The following is a 21857-nucleotide window of genomic DNA, read 5'->3' as shown; positions in this document are numbered from 1 at the left end:
AACGGGCAAAATATTCAAATCATCTGACAAAAGGCGAAAGACAACTGCCTAACATTTCAGATCAAGATGACAACTTTATTTTGATCAACTACATACGAAGATGGGCGATCGAGATCGAAAGTTGATCAACGGGCAAAGAGCTTTCTTTGGCTATAAATTCCCCAAGCAGACTTGAACACAAGCAAGACCCCGATTGAGCGATTTACGAATTGAGCACGGCTGATTGATTAAGACAAATAAGCAAGAGATACAAGTAATATTTCTAATTAGCCGAAAAGGGGGAAACAGAGCTTCATAGAATTATATTCAAGTCTGAGTGAGAGGAAAATATTTTATTCCTTTGTAATATTTTCTACTGAGTGTAGAAAGAGGCCGGAGTAACTAAAGAGAGTGAAAAATCCTAGTTGAATGTAGCTTCGTGCGTACCACTCGTTGTAAAGGGCAGAGTAACAAGGGGAGCTTGTGAAAACCCTGTGAGAGCGTAGCTTTGTGCGTAGTTCTCGTGGTGTAGGAGTACAGCTTGGTCCGAAGTACTCGGGGAGGCGGAGTAACAAGATGAGCTTGTGAAAAACCTTGGTGGAGTGTAGTTTTGTGCGAAGCACTAGGGAAGTGTCGGTGGACACTGATTCACTATTGTATATGGGTGATCGAAGAATAGTGAATTTCCTCCTTGGAGTGAAAGGAGAAGAGTGGAGTAGGAGAATTACACCATCTCCGAACCACTATAAATCTCTCTCTCTCTTTACTTACTGCTCATTTGTTTTATGCATGCTTGTTATAACTGCGAACTAACCCGATTACGATTTATCATATCGCATATCTTTATCTGTCTGGGTTTAATAGTTCCCACGTTCGCATGCAAACCAAACTTTACATACATCATCCTTGAGCCATATCAAGTGTTTCTAACGTGTTGCATGTTTAGAATCTCTCTTTGAGCACCGCATAATCAAGCATAACACTTTATCGTTATCTATTCCGTTGTGCACTCTAATTTGCTTAACTTGCTTATGCTTGTTATTTAGAGTTGAAATTACCAAAGTGTTATTTGCCTTGTGTGTTTTGAAAGAAATTGAAAAAGTTAGAGAAGTGTATTCACCCCCCATCTAGACTTCTTGCGACCCTTTCGGGACCAACACAACCCAATACAGATATACACATATTGACATGCAACCAAAAAATACTACCAATACGAGAGAAACAACACTGTAAACTACACTCGTGCACCAACATCAACAACCCAAATATTCCAATCAACAACCACACTCCCACCCTAAAAAACGAAGTAAACAAATAGTGATGCTACACACACATGCACACATCCACGCAACAAGGCATAATTAAACAACATATAAAAAAATTCTAAAAAAACTAAGGTAAAAAAAAAAAAAAAAAAAAAAAAAAAAAAAAAAAAAAAAAAAAAAAAAAAAACCTTCATTAACGCAATCCTTGCTTCAGAAAGAGGATGAAGAACTGGCGTCTCAAGACAAAACATAAAACACGTAAATCCTTGAACAAAAGAAGAAAATGCAATCCTATCAAAATAAAAACATCTAAAATCAAGCAGAATATTTCAATAGAATTCCATATAAAATTAAAACACATACAAAATTACATAAAAAACCTTCAATAATTAATAATAATAATAAAAAAGGAAAAAAAGAAAGGAATAAACTTAGCCATCAAACACTTAGAGATGGACGTCCGAAAATAATTCTTATTTCTCACCTAAATAGGTTGTTTCATTTGATTTATATATATATATATATATATATATATATATATATATATATATATATATATATATATATATATATATATATATATATATATATATATATATATATATATATAATATAGACACACACACACACACAAGTTCAAATGCGGTCAGACCTTCCTGTGCGGTCAGTGCGACTGCGCCAATAGTTATGCAAATATGCACCAACAATGAAATGCACAAATACAAAAAACAAAAAAAAAAAAAAAAAAAAAAAAACAAAAAAAAAAAACACACACACACACACACACAACAAACCAAAAAAAAAAATGCACCATAACCCCCCAGCCCCTAATTGTGCAATTCCGAACACTGTGTGGTGCTTTTATTCATACTAAAAATCAGAAGTTACCTAAAGTCCTAAACCAATTAAACTGGTTGAAACCAGAAAAATAACAAAATAAAAATATATAAAGAAAAAAATGCTCTAATTAAAAATAGGAAAAGTCGTGAAAACGACTAAAAGTCAAAAAAAAAATAGTCTAGGATGTTGATGACAAAAATGATAGTTTGAGACTAAATTTAGAATTGTTACCAAAGACAAATGACCTCTGGTGGAATTAACTCAATTGTAATTTGTATTCTTTCTTTATTAAATTTTTATGCATTATATTTGGACAAAAAAATTTAATTACAGTTTTATTTTTGTCATAGAATACAAAAACTTGAAGTCTAAAAGAAATTGAACTCAATTACCTCACTTATAGAGATTTTTTAGATCTTCTAAACTTCTATCTTCATTCAGAAGTCTTTTGAGATTATATTTCTTATATTACCTTTATAAATAGAAATCACTATTATTATAGTGAAATTTAAATATTAAAAATCTCTTTTTCCCTTCTTATGTTCTTGTCTCTCTATTATTATTTTAACTTTGTAGTTTACTCTATTATATTTGAATTGCATCTTATAACAAAAATGATGAAGGTTCATATTAAACTATTAGACATGACTCCTATTTGGCAATAGATTTAAGGAGAAAAAAATATATGAAGGGTATTTAAAATGTAACTAAACTTAAAAAAAACACATTTAAGGCCGGTCGGACAAGGATGAAACATCTAAAGTTAGTCAAAATCTAAACCGTCATAATACCATGAGTCTATCACTAAGAATTGAAAAGCAAACATGGAAGAAAGAGTTAATGAACGATTTGGTCACTCAATTATTAGCGAACTGTCAATGTAGTCCCTCAATTGCTTATTCATCGATTTGGTCCTCGAAAATAATTATTTTTAGTCGATTTAGTCCATCTGGCCACGAAACCAAATTCAACGAAATCAAAGTCAAAACGTGCATCGAGACGGCCCCGAGGTACCGAGCCACAAGGGCCCGTGACACCTGGTTCGAAACGACACGTAGCTGAGTCGCAAGGGTCCGGCCACATCACAGGGAGCAACACACGGACCAAGGGGTTATACACTTTATAGATCAAAAGCTCTTAGGTTAAACCTTTCTAGGGATACATAGTATTTCCCAAAACATACGATGCTAATAACTAAGTAACTTTTAGGGAAAAGATAGCATAAGCTTCAAATATACACCTCATACATAATTCTATAAGTATATATTCTCAAAATCAAGTATATTATTTCCCCAAAACATATATACTCATATATATAATTCTTCAAATAGAGCTTTATTGGCAAATCATAGCTTTTGGTAGTTTAAACCTTCTCAAACATATTTATGATTTTCTATAAAAAAAAAATACTTTTAAATATAAATAATCCTTCAAGCCTAAGTAATATAAAAAATAAACCAAGATAGTTTCTTAAAGGGTGAAGTAGCTTAAGTGGAATCAGCTTTGATTAATAATTAAGGGGTTAAGAATTCAAATCTCGCCTTAAACAATTTTCCAAAGCATAACATCAATAGCTAAAATTGAACCCCCTTACCAAGGGCTTACTCCAAATTTATAGAAAACCAGATAGCTTCACAACATCAATTTCATCATTTTAAATATCAAACAACATATGTACAAGACATTCACACTGCTGCCCGTGTCCACCATGACGCGATGGACGTCGATCCCCATAATGTCGATTGTGACGACCATCGCTTCCGCGTGGCAATCCTCTCCCTCGGGTATGTCGCTTGGGGTAAACGTAATTGGTTCTAGCTTTTGCCTTTTGTCGCTAGGCTCCGACCCTATCAATCCGACCGGGAATCTTTCCCGGGAGCTAGGGTTCTCATTCGGTCCACCGAAGATGACATGGATATCTTGCTTTCCGGTCGACTGTCGGGAATCGGGATCTCGATCATGGTTTTGGTCCTTTTTGTTCTTGTTCGACTTCTTGAATGGGTTTTTCCAGGTAGACTTTTTTCTCCTCCTTTTTGGTGGTGAATTCGGTGAGCTTGCCCGATCGCAGCAGCTCTTCTATCACTTGCCTCAATGTGGTGCAATCCTCCGTCTCGTGTCCTTTACTGCGATGATATGCACAGTACTTCGTCTTGTCGCGGCTCTCACGCTGGGGTTCTGGAAGCTGGATCATGTTACATGATTGCGCAAAGCGGAGGACGTCGACCGCCGGCCTGTTTAAGGGCGTGAAGTCGGGCAGCCTTCCCCGTCCTCTACCGGACCTATCGTTCGACCGTCCTCCTTCCTGCCGGCCAGGTGGTTTCCGACTGCCTCCGGCTTCCTGTTGTCGTTTTGCGAAGTTTGCTTCGTCCGCATTGGCGTATTCGATCACCCGTCGGATTGCTTCGTCGTAGGTGGCCGTGGGGTGCAGAATGAACTCCTGGTATAGGGCTCCGGCTCGCAAGTTGGAGTGGAGCACATTGATCGCTATCCGGTCATCGAGAGGTTCGACTTCGCCGATCGCAGCCTTCCATTTGATCAGGAAATCGGTCAGAGATTCGCCCTCTAGCTGTTTGGCCTTCTCGAGGTAGGTGAAGTGTTTCGCACTTCTTTGGACGTAGCGAACTTGTGCACGAATTTCTTTGCCAACTCCGCAAAACAAGCGATTGAACCGGGTTCTAGCGTCTTGAACCAATCGGATGCCCTTCCTGATAAGGTGGAATAGAATACCCGACACATTACGGCGTCGGTCACTCCCATCATCAACATGTTTCCATAATAGGAGTTGATGTGGGCCTCCGGGTCAGTTTTCCTATCGTAACCTTTATTCCCCGGTATGCGCAAGTCATGGGGGTACGGGAGGCTCATGATGTCAGCCGTGAACGGGTTGCGCAATAGGGGTGCCTCAGGTTCGGACGACCGGTGGCCGTGCTCCAGCTTCCATTTGCAGAACTCTTCTCGAACTTGTTGCAACAGTCCCTTGGCCTCGTTCCGATGGTCTTCTTGGTCGGCGGCTCGCCGCGCCAGCCTCCTGGATCGGCAGCTGCTGGCTTCTCCGGATACTGTGGCGTTTACGGATTCCTCCACCTCTTGTCGGTTTCCGACCCTCTGATGCACGGACGGCTGGAGGCGTATGAAGGCACTCGTTCTCGCGGGGACTTCTTCAGCCCCCTCCCCCCCCTTTCTTGTGCTCTACCGGGTCCTAGTCTCGATCGGGCGGGTCGGCGCTCGGATTGGGCTCGACGGAGCTCGGGCGCCGCCACCGGGGCTGACGCTACTGATTGTCCCGGCTCAGGCACGTTCGGTATGTTTGGTACTGGCATCTGCATGTACGGCTGATAAACGCCTGGGCCCGGGGGATACTGGTACTGGGCTCCGAAAAAGCGCTGCGGGCTCTGCCAATACGGGTAAGCGGGATCGAGCATTTCGGCGGGATACACCGGGTACTGGAATGGCATTTGTCCTGGCATGCCCGGGAATGCTAATCCTAGTTGGATGAAATTGACCGGGTCCGGGGTGAACTCCCTTCCCGGTGGTGTATTGAGATCCACTCGTGGATTCATCTGTGAGCGGAGATCCGATGAGCTCTCTTCGGCTTCCGCCTCATTATTGAAGTCCATGAATGGGAACATTTTCAGGGATCGGTTTCGGTCTTGCCGGGCGACTTTCAGTTCGATCCCCACAGATGGCGCCAAAATGATACTGTTAATACAGAGTGGTGTATTTATACAGGCGTGGACAAGGACAGGTCGGGAGGCTCTGGTCTTGTCTTGTGCCAAAAGTCCCTTTCACAATGCATTTAATGCTCTATTTATAGGGTCTAAAAGGTGGGTGGCACCGGTCCTCCAGCATGTTGGACACGTGGCGAGCATGCACCGGGCGCTATCTGACGCTGTGTGGCCGTCCGCCACGCGGCGTCCAGGATCTGACTGCCGCTCTCTTCGACTGCTTCTCAAGCACGGGGGCCCCGACTGGTGTCCTCCGGCTGGTTCGACCGCCTACCGGCGGAGTCCCGAAGGGACGTCGCCGCCAGGAGGCTTTCGTACTTCCCGGGCGTGGCCGGTCGGGATGGGTCACGCTCCCTTATCGCGAGGATTGGGCGGTTGCCCGTTCGCCAGGGCATTCGGGTCCCGGGCGGGTCATTCGGGTCCCGGGCGTATATCCCTATCAGCACACATAGTTATAAGTAGTTACACCTAGGTGCATGAATGTTTGCGGGTGGTTTTCAGGGTTATTACTACCCGCTGAACTCAGATCAATGAATGTTAACAAGACAAAATTACATGCACTTATAGGTGAAAGTAGGTGCACCTATAGTTATAAGTAGTTGCACCTATAGTTATAAATAGTTGTACCTATAGTTATAAGCACACCCAGGTGCATGAATGTTTGCGGGAAGTGAATGCTAACAAGGCAAAATTACATGCACTTATAGGTGAAAGTGGTGCATAAATATTTGCGGGAAGTGAATGCTAACAAGGCAAAATTACATGCCCTTATAGGTGAAAGTAGGTGCAATTGTAAATGATTTTACTTGCACTTTGATGTTCAATTATTTACGAAAATACCACCGCGTTTTTTTTAAGCTATTAAATCTAGACACGTGTCGCGCGCTGATTCGTTCGCATATTCCTTCCTAGACACTTATTCGCACCTGAGTGCATCCATATATATATATATATATATATATATATATATATATATATATATATATATATATATATATATATATATTGGATCAGGTGAGGTACCTAATTAAAATGAGGTACGGTGAGGGTCGATCCTAGGCGTTGGTTTTTGAGATTGTGCGGATGTGATTAGAAGGCAGGTTCAAGCTTATAATTGGATGATTCGTTTATTAAGGGGGTATTAATGTAATTAGCAATGAGTCATTATTTGTGTTACCGTTTTTATATTGATGCGTTGATTCCTTTCCTTAATAGACTTTGTATTATTTTCTGTCTCTCCGGTTTCCTCGTGTTCGTCGACATTCAAGACTTCCCCACGCGTTCCATCTTCTTGTCTCTCGAGCGTCGGCGATAATCATTAGGCCGCATCCGTATAACTCTCGCTCGTTCGTCGGCGCTCTACAACTAACCCATGGACGGTGAATCATCTAGGCGTTCATTGCGGCGGCGTGGATCGTCCTCCGTTGTTGTTCAAGGTATGTTTTACTGATTGGACTCCTTCTCCATTGTTGCATGATTCTGGGTTGAAGGGTGTTTCTGAATGTGGGTAGGTGATGCAAAGGTGTGTGTGTTCGATTGGGGTACGCGGGCGTGGGGGGAGGTGTGTATTCTAGGGTTGATTGGGTGGTTCTATGGTGCGTTTTGAGGGCTTCAAATCTCCTGCATGTCCCCTTTTTTTATTGGGTTTGTTGGGGCTGGTGGTTTGGGAAGAAGGTGGTGGTGAGTTGGCGGTGTAGATGGCGTGGGTGCCGGCGAGATGGGGGGTGTTCATGGGGTCAGATTCTGATTAGGGTTTTGTCTTCTTTTGTTTTTTTTTTTTTTTTTTTATGGAGAATTCTAGACGAGGTTTTTTTTTTTTTTTTTTTTTTTTTTTTTTTTTTTTTTTGGTATTTGAGGGTTTTCTTTCGGGTTTGTTAAATGGGGGTGGGTTCGTTCTTGTAGGATGTTATGGGTTTTGGCCGTCTGTGCGAGTGGGTTGAATGGTGTTTGCATTTTTAGGTTTTGGCTTGTGTGAGTACTTTATTTGTGCTATGGGGTTGAAAACAGTCTCATAATTTAGGTAGTTGTTATGTGCTATGGGTTGAAGTATATGCGCATACGCTTCTGGACTGCTATGGGTGATTGCATTTGTTATTTGGTTTTTCCATTATTAAGCCATTGGTTTAGTTTCTGATGCTTTTCGGGTATCTCTGTGTCAAAATTCCTGCTCATGATGTATTCGTAGTGCAGGTGAGTTATGAGAATGTACTTTACAGCAGCCAAATCTATTCCAATTGTTCAATTCTGTAGATTTTCTACCATCCATTCAAACAATTTAATTCCTAAAAGATATGGAATCCTTTATATTCTATCGAACATTATTTCAGTGAGAGCTCTGTTGTTTTTCATTTTCAATTATTTAATAATAATATCACATATCTCTTTAATACTTTGATATATAATCATTAGTTTAATCTCACTGTTTCAACTTCTACAGAACTCACCATCTGTTCCTACATTGGTTGTTGTAAAATGGGTAAGCTGGATTAGACATTCTGCATTCATTATAGATTGGCATAATTTTGGATACACACTCCTTGCACTGTCTCTTGGCAGGAATAGCCGATTTGTCACATTTTATCATTGGTAGCTAAGTCTTCTTTCATATATAATCTTCCCTGTATTTTTATGTACCAAAGTTATTTAAATCTTTAATTTGTGCCTAGGATTGAAAAGCATTATGGGAGGATGGCACATGGGTCCTTATGTGTGACGATGGCAATGCAACATGAATTGGCTCAAAACTGGGGTATAAAGTAAGGACAAGAATTCAAATTTATCTGTATTTAATGCTGATTATTCATATTTGCTGGTTATTATGTTAATGCAAGATTTTTTATCCTCTATGGTTTTCAAAAAACTTAGTGCCATTGTTCTATATGATCAAACATGTATTTGTGCACTCCGTATAGTTATTTGGGTACTTTGGTTGTGTTAGATATGAACGTGAAATGAATGAAGTGTATGCGTTTACGTAATTCAACTCTAAATATTGCCGGGTGTAAGATAGTTTATGCATTGACATTTTTTTTTTTTGGGTTTTAATCTCGGGATTGTATGTGCATTTAGCTTTGATGCGTATGTATTTGCAGGAAATGCAGATGGTGAGAGTCCAGACGTGGTTCAAGATAGTCTGTGTAGATGGTTCAAGATAGTTTGTCTAATGTTGGATGAAAATCAAAAGTAGTACAGCTAAATTGCTTTTTAGTGCCTATACTTTTCATATTAGACTATGGACATATTATATTCGTCTATTAATTTCAATGCGGATTTTATTTATTTAGAAATAATAAATTTGGTGGGAATATCGTTTGCGCACTTACTTTTTTCATTTTTACTTGTGTTGAATAGGTTCTATTCATTTTTTTTTTAATTTTTTTTTTGTTACAAAGTAAGGGGATGTCCACATATAGAATCTACGCCTATAGCATAACAAAAAAAACGTAGATCATTCACGCACATGCTTATTATTAATTTTTGTTGTTTTTTTTTTAAAGAAACAATGCTCCCATCCCTAAGCTTTGCACACGTCGAAGTACATATTCGCACAACCACCGTAAGTTCATCTCCAGTGTCCCAAAAAAAAAAAAAAAAATTACACGTACTACTCTTACAATCTTCTTCTTTAAAACCCACCCATATACATAAATTCACGCACACACATATAAACTATTTTCATAAAATTACAAAAAAAAAAAAAAAAAAAAAAAAAAAAAAAAAAAAAAAAAAAAAACTCATCCATACAATTTGCACACACCATACTACATACACGCACACACCGTCGTACATAATCAACTAAAAATATCAGCTCTCAATACAAATTATTACTAATTGTTACCTTTAATATTCTACCTAATATTATGCTCAAGATTACAATTTAATACTAACCAAAAATATACTCAATACTAGAATTACTTTTTAATCTATGTTTCAAAAATGTCCTTAATTAGTTTAAAAGAATCTTTCAATCTCAACCATCCATTAGGAATGTGTTAATGGATGTGATGAGATCTCATAATCTCATTTTTAATAGGGATCTCATGGGAACCGCAGCCTATATATATATATATATATATATATATATATATATATATATATATATGGACATTATCCCAATTACGCAATGCGAGTAAAAAACTAGTAATAAAAGAACATCCAAAAATCATAATTAAAGGAGTCCATACAAATTTATTAGAAATAAAATTGAACATAATAAAAATTCAAATTTTAAATTGTTGAACATCAATAATTGGTGTAGGATCTTTGGTGTAATGTAATAAATTCATCCTCAGTCATGTTCATAATATATTTTGTAATCTCATTCATGATAATGATTCTTATCTAAATGACAATGGTTCTTAGCGGGTTATAAACAGGTTTAGTAAACGGCGTTAACACGATAATATTAACAGGTTAAACGTGTTCTTAATATGTTTAACGGGTTGACCCGTTAAGACACAAAACATAACGGGTCAACCCGTTAATGACCCGGGACACATTAAGACTAAATACCGCAAATTATGCCCTGGACCCGTGTCCACAATGCATTGTGGACACGAGTCCAAAACGACGTCGTTTTTAGGGAAAACGCGTCATTCCAGTTTTAAAAAAAATTGATTTTGTCTCGCCGTTAACGACGTTAACAACGTTATTCGTTTGTGCCATTATGAATGTACAATTATGGGATTATGAATGTACAGTTATGGAATTATGAATGTAAGTTATAAAATTATGAACACAGAGCTCTGACATTATGAACTTACAATTATGAACATATAGTGATGAAATTATGAACATAGAGCTCTAAAATTGTGAACATGGAGTTTCGAAAATTATGAATTTACAGTTATTGTGAATGTACAGTTATGCAATTATGAACATAGAGCTCTGACATTATGAACTTACAATATGAACATATAGTGATAAAATTATGAACATAGAACTCTAAAATTGTGAACATAGAGTTTCGAAAATTATGAATTTACAGTTATTGAATTATGAATGTACAGTTACGGAATTATGAATGTACAGTTATGCAATTATGAACGCAGAGCTCTGACATTATGAACTTACAATTATGAACATATAGTGATAAAATTATGAACATATATTCCTATAACAAAGTGATCTGAAATTTAAAATAAAAAAAAATAAAAATAAAAAAAGTGGAAGAGGTTCGTTACCGTGTCCAGCATGCATATTGGACACGAGTCCATAGCATAACAATTGACTAAATACTAATCCGTTATTTTCGTGTCCGGTTTCATATCGTGTTAATAAATCGTGTCTATAATTACCAGATTTACGTGCAACACATAAATAAAAGTACTAGTTATGTTTACCAAACATAAGTATAATTTTGATTTTTATGTCCTAATGTGTAAACTAACGAAAGGCATCTTAATTTTTCATATTAGCATTAAAATTGTGTCATAAGCGGATCTGCTGCGAGACGCAAGACGTTTGGGAGGGGAGAAAAGGTGTTAAGAAGCAATTAGCCGTCCTTTGCAACTCTCCAAGGGATCAAACCTCACTTCCTCAACCAAATTCCAAATTGTTCTCTTCTTCCCTTTCCCCCCTTCTCCTTCTCAAATCCCAAGCGGGAAATATATATATATATATTTCTATTGTCTTTCAGCATTTCCACTGCAAATTTTCCTCACACAAGCCTTGAGACAGTAAAGCTGTGTATCTGTTGCGATCATGGCTCATTCTGCCGTCACTCAGGTCTGTTTTGAAGTGAATTTAGTGTTTTTTTTTCTTTTTTTTGTATGAAGATTCCATTTTTATTTTTGGCTATGTTCGTGCAGGTCACTTTTGCTGTCCCTTTCAATGCTGATTCGTCCGTGCGAAAATCCGTCTTTAAGGTTCTTAACTAACCCCACTTTAGTTCTTGCTAATCCATTGTGTAGGGAAGAAATATTTTTTTTAATTATTGCCAAATCTCGATTCCTGCAACTTTTGGAGCTTTGTTCGTGTTCCAATTTGAGGTTAATTATACTTCAAATAAGGTTGTTCTTCATTGATTTTGAATTTTCTCTTAGAGGTTAGGGAGAGATCTTGCGGGTTCTTACAAAAGTGAGTTAATGAGAAGCGGCAGTTTGCATTATTAGATACAAAATTTGTTTCATTTCATGTTGCTTTGATTTCTCTCTGTGGAGAAACTGTTCCTGCATAATGTCTTGTGGAGATTGTCTAATGTAGTGATGTGTTAAACTTCCTATCTTCAATTGTTGGATCAGACTTCTGGGACTGTTATCAACTCCATTTTCTTATATTTCATACAACCTTTTATGAGAATTCCTTTGGCCAACTCAACACTTTGAAGACTGGGCTACATGGTTAAATCCCTGTATACTCTATAATCAATATCCTTAGTGATTAGCTAAAAGATAACTTCCATAGCTTTTGACACTCACATTATCACATATGTGTATAGTATCTTTGAGTTTATTGTTGGTGAAGTCAGAGGCTGTCCAGCATTATGATATGTAGTCCTTAATGGCTTAATCCATTTAATTCACAGGTAATACAACACTGAACTTTTGAAAAAGGCTTAATTTTCGCTAACTTTTCATTGAACAATATCCTTTGTTCAGCTTTTTTCTACAAATTATATGCACATTTTTCTGCTGTTTTGGAAAGTGCTTCACATAACTGATATAATGGCTTATTCCAATTTCTGCAGGCTAACTTAGGTTTCAACAATAAATCATGGACCGATTTCCAACATTTCAACTTGAAAACCTCAAATGGAAAATCCAGGAGAAACAATTTTGTTTGCATGTCTGTACAACAGGCTAGCAAACCTAAAGTGACTGTTTCACCTTTGTCTCTAGAAGATGCAAAGGAACCTCCATTGAATCTGTACAAACCAAAGGAGCCATACACTGCAACAATTGTCTCTGTTGAGAGGCTTGTAGGCCCTAAAGCTCCTGGGGAGACCTGTCATATTGTGATTGACCATGGCGTCAATCTTCCTTACTGGGAAGGTCAAAGCTATGGTGTTATTCCTCCTGTAAGTCATGTTTCTAATTTATGTGTTGCTTCCATTACAATTAAACTGAATAAGTTTCTAGTGTGTTACTTCTTATGCTAAAATTTACCTTGTGGATATGGATGATTACATGAGTCATATAATGTATCATGTATGTGCACAAAAGCTAAGCTTTTTGTCCTGCATGCTATAGACCTATAGTATAGTAGTAACCATTACCTAGGTAAAGCTGACCGTAAAAAGAGATATTACATGATTTTTACAGTTAGTATAATATAATATAATAATAATAATAAATGATCATTGCCTAGTATCTATATTTAACCATGATCTTAGCTCAAACATTAGAGGCCAAGCTCAGCTTGGCTTGATTACATCTCTAGACTCTAGTATTGATTAAGCAAGCTGACAACTTGTTTTCTCTTGGTTCCTTTCAACAATTTGGGATATAGCTTCAGATAGTTTTCTAAACCTCATTTGTGATTGTATTCCAGGGAGAAAACCCAAAGAAACCTGGTGCTCCCCACAATGTTCGTCTATATTCAATTGCATCTACCAGATATGGAGATTCCTTTGATGGGAAAACAGCTAGTTTGTGTGTCAGACGTGCTGTCTACTATGATCCTGAGACAGGAAGAGAAGATCCGTCAAAAAAGGGAGTTTGCAGCAATTTCCTGTGCGATTCAAAGCCTGGAGACAAAGTGAAGATCACCGGTAAGAAATCACTTGTTTGATACAGCTGTTTAGTAATGTTTTCATCAGAAGTTCAGAACCAACCTATTGCATAGATGCTTAAGGTAACCAGATGAAAAAAAATAGCATTGCTAAATTTAACTTAAGCTGTCTGTCTGAATGAATGATAGTCTCTCTGCAATTAATATTTCTTTCAAAATATCATGCCTGTCCTTTTTGTATATTTTTTATTATATTAGCTGCAGTTGTCCACTTTACTGAAAATGTCACTTCAACTGGGATATATTTGATATTTTGTATTCAAAAAATACGTTTTTTTTTTATCTCATAATTACTTTAGCATGATATTATTGTTGAGTACAACATATTATTCACAAAGTGAGAAAAAGACAATAAGCTTGTGCCACCAGATGACCAGACATTACAAAAGCACCAAAGCTGCTTTATATCTTTATCTAACCATTAGATAATGATATGATGTAGTTTACTTTGCATGTGACATTAGAAAATTTGCTATATGGTACAGTGGTCTAAATTTTATATAGAAGGAAATGATTCTCTGTAAAATAGACAATTCATATGGTGGGGCACAGAAATTTCCATAAAAAGGCAATAATTTTTTTTGTAAAAAATTTCTAGCTATAGTCTGCCGTTTGTTTATGCTCTCTGAATCTTATCTGTTGACTTCTTTTTGTATTGTAAAATAGATTCTAAATATCTAGTTGCTGCCAGGCTTGTTTCATGCTATTCCACTTGTGCTCTGGACTGATTGGTTTAAAATGAAGTAAAAGGATTGACTATTAGCTTCCTTAGCTTATTGTCTGTGTGATGGATATAGTTGTGAAAAATTTAAACGCTGCACCATCCTTAGTATGTTTTCAAAATTTTGATAGGTCCTTCTGGTAAGGTAATGCTTCTGCCTGAAGATAACCCAAATGCTACACACATTATGATTGCAACTGGTACTGGTGTGGCTCCCTACAGAGGGTACCTTCGTCGTATGTTTATGGAATCTGTCCCAACATTCAAGTTCAATGGCCTTGCTTGGCTCTTCCTTGGGGTGGCCAACCAGGACAGTCTTCTGTATGATGAGGAGTTCACCAAATATCTCCAGGATTATCCAGATAATTTCAGGTACGAACGTGCTCTTAGCCGGGAGCAGAAGAACAAGAGCGGAGGCAAGATGTATGTTCAGGACAAAATTGAGGAATACAGTGATGAGATCTTCAAACTGCTGGATGAAGGAGCGCACATCTATTTCTGTGGGCTGAAGGGAATGATGCCTGGAATTCAGGATACATTGAAGCGGGTGGCGGAGGAAAGAGGGGAGAGCTGGGAGACGAAGCTTTCACAACTCAAAAAGAACAAACAGTGGCACGTTGAGGTCTACTGATAGCATTATAGATTTAGACATTAGGCAGGCAGGGAATTACAGCATTGTTGTTCAGATAATTGTTTGTATGAGTATTGATTCAAGAGAACTTGCATGTTTGGTGTTATTTGCTGGTGAAAATGGAAGCTGCTTTATTAGGTAGGTATTGCAGAATGAGAAGTAGATTTTAGCCTGAATAATGTAATCCTTTTCTACAGATTGTTTCTGTGTAACTTCCAAAACCCTGTGGAATTGGGAGTTGGCACTATTGCTAAATCCAGTCTGGGCTTCATGTGTTTGTCATGTTCAATCATTTGATTCCTTTTTTTATTATTACGTTGTTGAATATTCTAATAATTAATCAACCCTGTTTATTCGGAAAATTATTGTGGGATCTAAAACAACATCGTGAATATTATAGGTAAAAATAATGTACATTACATTATGTGTTAGAATAATGTACATTACGAATGAAACATCTGGAGTAATATAATGCACATTATGTTTTAAAATAATGTACATTATGTTTTAAAATAACATACATTATATTTTAGAATAATGCACATTACGAATTATAAAATTGTATGTCACAACTGGAGTGTGAAAAAAAATTAAAATTAAAATTAAACAAAATCACGTGATTTTCACAATAACTAATGTGTTTATTCAATTCCATATGGACCATATGTATTTTATAACGTCCTGTTTAATACTCCTTTTGCTTTGTATTCTCTGACTTTCTGTATTTTAATACAGAAAGTGAACAATTTATTGAGACTGGATAAAAAAGGAGAGTAAGATAGATAAAAATGTAAAATGTGACAGATGAAGTATATTGCCTTTATGGAGAGTAGCGTAAAAAAATTGTATTTTGTAGTCGTTAACGGATTTTAGGTCGTCGGGTTGGTCGGCGCAATGGTTTCTAGCATTTATTGAACATTAAAAATCGCTCCGTGTCTGCGTCAGACAAAGAAAAATCAAATAAATAAAATTTTGTTTTCTTTCAATATATAAACATTCGCTTCTTTTTGCTGTCGTCTCTCTCTACTTTTCTCTCTCTCTCTCTACTTTTCTCTCTCTACCTTGTCTCTGCATTTCGCCGTCAGCTGGAGAGCAAAACCGGCAACATTCACAAATCCGTGGTGATAATAACTCTTCACACTCGCTTTTCAATCATTTCATTATCCGTTATTGTATATTTATTGTAATTCCTTATCCGTTATTGTATATATATATTGACTTCTTTCATTTCTGTTAGTTTTCTCATGTGTTTCATATTCATGATGTGCGTTGGTGTCTTTGAGGTGATTTTTGGACTTTTTGATATATATTTGCTTCAGATCATTTGTACCCTCCTTCACTTTACCTTCTTTTGTTAGTTGACTCACTTCTGATACATGCTTCTATCAGTGTGGTTCAATGCTGGGAACTTGTTGAAGAAGATTTGGAAATATTGTTAGTTCTTTTTCAGTTTAGTTTGAACGGTTGGAAATTTTGGCTTAAAATGATATTTAAAGTTATCATTTTGTGGTGTAATTTTTAGTGGGCACTTTTAATTTTGGTCGGGTAAGAGGGGATTCGGGTTTTCAGGGTTTAATTTGATATACTATAAGTACAAAATGGATAATGAGCCAATGAGAAATTGATTCTCAAAGTGTAAGTAGCCTTTTGTCCGATATTAGAAAGGGGATGATGTATACAATTCTCTTTTTGGAGAAGTTTGAATTGCATAGCATTTGGTTCTCTTTCACGTGTAGGGATGCAAATCAAATCCCAAAATTCATTTTGGCCTGTTTGGTAACATAGTTAGTTTATCAGTCAATTTTGGCGTATTTGACCATTATTAGCTTTTTGACTTAGTTAAACAACCAATATAAGTGTTTGATTAATTAATTTTTTATAACAGCTTATTGCTCCAAAACCCTCAAGTTCAAAAAGCTACTCAAAGCAACTTTTTCGATTAGCTTTTTGAGAAAGTCATTTTACATGTAATAAGCTATTAGCTAACAGCTATCAACTAGTCAAACCCACTAACCCAATCAGCTAACAGCTATTTACCAAACACACCCTTTATCTTACAACGCTTAGGTAGCAAAGGATTTGGATTGACCCTTTTTGGTCGCTTGTAATTGTAAATTTTCTAACATGGACTAACTTCGACTTCAATTCTTTAACATGTTGCATATATACTGATTCTTTGCGGGTTCTTCATGAAAAATGCAGCTTTAATTTGTTGAATGGTAGCAGCATATTGGTAGAGAGCCATGAGCCAACGAGCAACTGGTCTTAGCAGACCATCTTCAAGTATTGACTTCAATTCCATTCCTTTCCTGAAATTATTTAATTTGCAATATCACCCAGCACATATTTGGAAAATAATGCACAAAGCATTATATTGTCCTGTAATTTCTCCTTATTTTAGTAAGTTCCATTGTTATTATATAGGTGGAAGTAGCAATGTAGGCCCTAGTACGTGTGGATATAGTACTCTTGAATGATTTTCTGATCAATAAGAGGTGTTAGATTGACTAGGGAGTAGGGATATATATATATATATATATATATATATATATATATATATATATATATATATATATATATATATATATATATATATATATATAGACTTGCGTTCAAATGAGGACAAGTATATTATAGAGGACTGTGAGGACAGATGTAGTGTGTGCCATTAGTCTGTATGTTGTGTGAATGGCCGAATGTAGTCGTGTGCCACAGTTTGTATGTCGCGTGCATACATTTGTTAATTAATAGAGTCTAGGTTCGAAACCTGATGTTTACATGTATTCTTGTGTGCCATTATGTATTAAATTGTGTGCCATTATGTATTAAATTGTGTGCCTGATAGTAATTTGTTGTGTGCCTATTATTTGTCCTCACAGTCCTCTATATATTGTTGTCCTCATTTGAACTCAACCCTATATATATATATATATATATATTTATATATATGCTCCTGAAAATATATATGTGCTACACATAACACGTTTGAGGAAACCATGTACACATAACATTCAGTTGCCACTAGTTTGTTTCTGGTAACGATGTTTTTCCTTTCTGTTTGTGAATGTCATTTTAAACAGGTAAAAGAAGACTAAGAGACCTCATGCTCCAAAGTGAAAATCGTGTATGTGCTGATTGCGGTGCTCCTGACCCTAAATGGGCGTAAGTTCCACCACCTACATGGCTGGCTGGCTAGACTAAATTTGTAAATTTGCAGCCTTTTTTAATTACATGTTGATTACAAAATTTTTACATAATACAATCAATCATATGCTAATATCCTTAATATTATTCTCTACACTCAATTTTGCTTTAACTGAGACTTCTGAACCTATAACTTGTGGTCATATGTGCCTCCCTCTGGCCGTTTTAGCTAAAGCTTTTATTGATTCATTGAGCCTTGTGTGTTGGAAAGCTAAGAACATTCTTTTTCTATCTTTGTGATTTTTATTTTATATTTTATATTGTTGCTTGAATGTTTAGAATGAATGAATTCTACACTTTCAGATCAGCCAATATTGGAGTTTTTATCTGTTTAAAGTGTTCTGGTGTGCATAGAAGCCTTGGCACTCACATCTCAAAGGTCAGTTTTTAAACTATCCAACCAAAGACTCCTTTAAACTTTTAAACTTTTTTTTTTTTTTTTTTTTTTTTTTTTTTGCGTTTTTGTTCTTTGGGTTTGTCCATACCATGTACATATGGGTCAAACCACACTAAACGACTGAATTCAATCAATTAGCTAGTCTAACCCATGGCCTAATAGATCCATATGTTCTCTCTTATTTTTTCAATGTGAACTCTTAACAAAACAATACTTGGAATTCTTTTGCATGTTTACCATAGAGGATTCTTGAGTACTTAACTGTTAAGAAGGCTCTGCTTCTTCCTTCCCTTTTGGGATGGATCTTACCAATTTGTCCTCTCATAGCTGAGCCTGCTGTAGTGGTTTTCTCCTTCATTTTCCATCTCCAACTAATGAATGCCCACAATGTGCAGGTTTTGTCTGTTACTTTAGATGAATGGTCGGATAATGAAATTGATGCAATGATTGAGGTTGGAGGAAATGCGTCCGCAAATTCAATCTATGAAGCTTATATCCCTGAAGGAGTTTCTAAACCTGGACCAAATGCCGGCCATGACCAGCGTGCTAAATTTATCAGGTCAAGATTGTGTTTAGAAATGTTGTGCCCTAGCGTCCTGATACTAGACTCTTGAGTTAGTCCTAGCAGTTAGAGCATGACTGGTAAAAGTAGAGTTACAATAATATTCCAGAGATGGAGTAGGAATTCTAAAGCTGATAAAGTACAGTGTCCTAATACTCATATCCTTGAATGTTGATGTAAATGGACTCTCTGTAGGTCAAAATATGAGCTTCAAGACTTCCTCAAACCAAGTTTGCGCATCTTGTCAGCTCCAAAGAATCAGTCTCTTCAATCGAGTTTTTCATCTAGGAAGAGTATGGAAAGCTTTAGGAGTTCAAGTTCAGTGGACAATTCTGTAAGTTTTAACTACTCTTTTTGCACATGGAATATAATGGCCCTGTTTGGTAACATAGTTAGCTTATCAGCCCATTTTAATTTATTTGACCACTATTAGCTGTTTGAATTGGTTAAACAACTAATATAGTATTATAGTGTTTGATTAATTAGCTTTTTATAACAACTTATTGCTCCAAAACGCTAAAATTCAAAAAGCTGCTCAAAACAGTTTTTTGGGAAAGTCATTTTGCATGTAATCAACTATCAGCTAACAAATATTTCACCAAACATCTTTATACAATCAGCTTATGCTATCAACCAGTCAAACCCACTAACCCAGTTAGCTAATAACTATCAATTAACAGCTATTTACGAAACACTCCCAACGTTTGTAAACTATGCATTTGTTGCCCTTGGAATTATTGTTATTGGTGGCACAGCTATAAGCTAGTTAGGTTTGTAGTTTAGCCATGTTAACTGGAGGACAGTTTTATTATATTCTTCCAAAATGCCACTAACACTGAGCTTCAAACACAGGTAGGCATGGTCGAATTCATCGGAATGTTGAAGGTTAAGGTAATCAAAGGAACAAACCTAGCAATCCGAGACATGCTCACAAGTGATCCATATGTTCTCCTCACACTTGGGAAGCAGGTTGGTTAGTCACTAATATAGGAATGCCTTTTTTTTTTTTTTTTTTTTTTGCTCAAATCAGCACTGCATTGACATGTTGTTAGCTTATTAACACTCTCATTGCTGTTTGGGTATCCCAGACAGTGCGAACGAACGTAATAAAGAGCAATTTGAATCCTGTCTGGAATGAAGAACTCATGCTTTCTGTTCCTCAACATCATGGGGCACTAAAGCTGGTAATGCACTTCTTTTCACCTTCTTCCCTTCTATTATGTATACTTGCATCCTCCTTCACTTCCACCATCACTTTCTGTGTGACATTCCACTGTACTCTGGAAATCCACACTAGTCTCAGTTTGCCTGTAGATGGAACCGCGTGCACGGCTGTGAATGAAAATGAAAGGGGAGATGGTGAAATCCATCATCCACTCGAGTTCATGCAATAACGTTTCTTTTCTGATTTGGATTTCCAACTTCTGCATTTTCAAATTTGATCTGTTGGGCGGAGGCCGATGAAGGGTCAAGTCTAACAATTGGTGGGTAGGGGAATTGTTGGGCAGATGCTAGTGAAGTTCCAAATCCAACACCCTGTCTCTCTAAAATGTGGTGTCGATATATAAGGAAATAAAGTTGTGCTTCGTTTTGAGTTATAGCTTTTGGTGTAATGGTATCCTAACAAGTGGTATCCAATTAAGACGGGTAGGTGCTGGAAGGGGAATTGTTGGGCAAAGGCCGGGGAAAGGCCAAGTCTAGCACCTTGCCTCACGAAAATGTGGTGACAATATATAAGGTAACAATCGGTGACTAGGGGATTGTTGGGTAGAGGTCGGTGAAGTTCCAAGTCCAACGCCCTGTCTCTCGAAAATGTGGTGTCAGTATATAAGGAAATAAAGTTGCGCTTTGCTGTGAGCTATAGCTTTTGGCTTAATGGTAAGCGCTTGATCTTAACAAGTGGTATGCTGGGAGGGGAATTGTTGGGCAGGGGCCGGTGAAAGGCAAGTCTAGCACCCTGGCTCTTGAAAATGTAGTGGTAATATATAAGGAAATAAAGTTATCTTTGCTGTGAGTTATAGTTTTTGGCGTAGTGGTAAGCATTTGATCCTAACATGATCTGTCTCCATTGCAGCAAGTATACGATCATGACACATTTAGTGCTGATGATATAATGGGGGAGGCAGAGGTTGACATTCAGCCTATGTTAACCTCAGCCATGGCATTTGGAGATCCCAGAATATTTGGTGACATGCAGATAGGGAAGTGGCTGAAATCCCATGATAATGCGCTCATTCAGGATAGTACTATCAACATTGTTGATGGGAAGGTTAAACAAGAAGTATTCCTCAAGTTGCAGAATGTAGAATCAGGAGAAATTGATCTAGAGTTAGAGTGGATTTCTCTTGATGATCACTAGTTATGAATATAGATTATTTATTTATTTATTTATTTTTCTACATTTCATTCGGGTGATGCCCGACTAATATTAAAACAGAACATTCATTATCAAATTCATTGTGTGTATTTACATATGTTCAATGTCACAACAAATCATTTTACATTTTGGAAGTGAAAGTGCAAGTGAATTCTTATGATTTATGAATCCTGAAGTCAAGTGATATGAAATGTAAATGAGACTAATATTTTATTCAATGAATAATTCAATAAACAAATCATACTTTATTTAAAGTCATGAATTCGATTCATGCTAATACTATCTTAGTTAAGATTGTTATGCGAGGTCATTTTTACACATTAACGAGTAGTGACTACAGGTTTTCCTTGTCACAAAAAATAAAAATTTTTTTATCAACATCTTGATTAGGATGAGACTTCAACTTGTGACCTTTCGTTTGAAAT

At 36.9% G+C, this 21857-nt stretch overlaps 2 protein-coding genes and 1 long non-coding RNA gene across 5 annotated transcripts; all 3 read left to right on the top strand.

Moving 5' to 3' along the window:
- Positions 1–8290: 8290 nt before the first annotated feature.
- LOC109174083 lies at positions 8291–9072 on the top strand. Its single transcript, XR_002053006.1, has 3 exons — positions 8291–8395; positions 8476–8565; positions 8902–9072. It is a non-coding gene; the product is annotated as an uncharacterized LOC109174083 (long non-coding RNA).
- A 2178-nt stretch (positions 9073–11250) lies between these two features.
- On the top strand, positions 11251–15184 carry LOC109174014 (ferredoxin--NADP reductase, root-type isozyme, chloroplastic-like). Its single transcript, XM_019323310.1, has 5 exons — positions 11251–11536; positions 11620–11676; positions 12498–12827; positions 13301–13520; positions 14393–15184. Exons 1-5 carry the CDS (start codon positions 11513–11515, stop codon positions 14890–14892), a joined length of 1131 nt encoding a protein of 376 aa, XP_019178855.1. The 5' UTR covers positions 11251–11512; the 3' UTR covers positions 14893–15184.
- A 697-nt stretch (positions 15185–15881) lies between these two features.
- On the top strand, positions 15882–21529 carry LOC109174134 (ADP-ribosylation factor GTPase-activating protein AGD12-like). 3 transcript variants are annotated; one of them, XM_019323425.1, is made up of 9 exons: positions 15882–16010; positions 17095–17175; positions 17973–18054; positions 18400–18475; positions 18889–19052; positions 19251–19389; positions 19908–20024; positions 20108–20239; positions 21130–21529. In XM_019323425.1, the coding sequence occupies exons 2-9, from the start codon at positions 17136–17138 to the stop codon at positions 21412–21414; spliced, it is 1035 nt and encodes a 344-aa protein (XP_019178970.1). In that variant the 5' UTR covers positions 15882–16010; positions 17095–17135; the 3' UTR covers positions 21415–21529. The 3 variants fall into 3 exon arrangements, with proteins under 3 accessions (XP_019178970.1, XP_019178969.1, XP_019178971.1); XM_019323424.1 differs by having other exon boundaries at positions 15907–16013; XM_019323426.1 differs by having other exon boundaries at positions 15908–16013; positions 20144–20239.
- The last annotated feature ends 328 nt before the right edge of the window (positions 21530–21857 follow it).

This window comes from Ipomoea nil, unplaced genomic scaffold, assembly GCF_001879475.1.
Source record: "Ipomoea nil cultivar Tokyo-kokei standard unplaced genomic scaffold, Asagao_1.1 scaffold0519, whole genome shotgun sequence".
Classification (NCBI taxonomy): Eukaryota; Viridiplantae; Streptophyta; class Magnoliopsida; order Solanales; family Convolvulaceae; genus Ipomoea; species Ipomoea nil.
Note: the sequence above shows the minus strand (reverse complement) of the source record. Positions and strands in the feature narration are given on the sequence as shown.

Bases quoted from the DNA above. Each gene is read 5' to 3' on its own strand.
- LOC109174014 (XM_019323310.1), top strand. From the start codon at position 11,513: ATGGCTCATTCTGCCGTCACTCAG. The intron at 11,677-12,497 runs GTTCTTAACTAA...CAATTTCTGCAG, and splicing joins TGCGAAAATCCGTCTTTAAG to GCTAACTTAGGTTTCAACAA. The intron at 12,828-13,300 runs GTAAGTCATGTT...ATTGTATTCCAG, and splicing joins GCTATGGTGTTATTCCTCCT to GGAGAAAACCCAAAGAAACC.
- LOC109174134 (XM_019323425.1), top strand. From the start codon at position 17,136: ATGAGCCAACGAGCAACTGGTCTTAGCAGACCATCTTCAA. The intron at 18,055-18,399 runs GTAAGTTCCACC...CTACACTTTCAG, and splicing joins GCTCCTGACCCTAAATGGGC to ATCAGCCAATATTGGAGTTT. The intron at 19,390-19,907 runs GTAAGTTTTAAC...CTTCAAACACAG, and splicing joins CAAGTTCAGTGGACAATTCT to GTAGGCATGGTCGAATTCAT.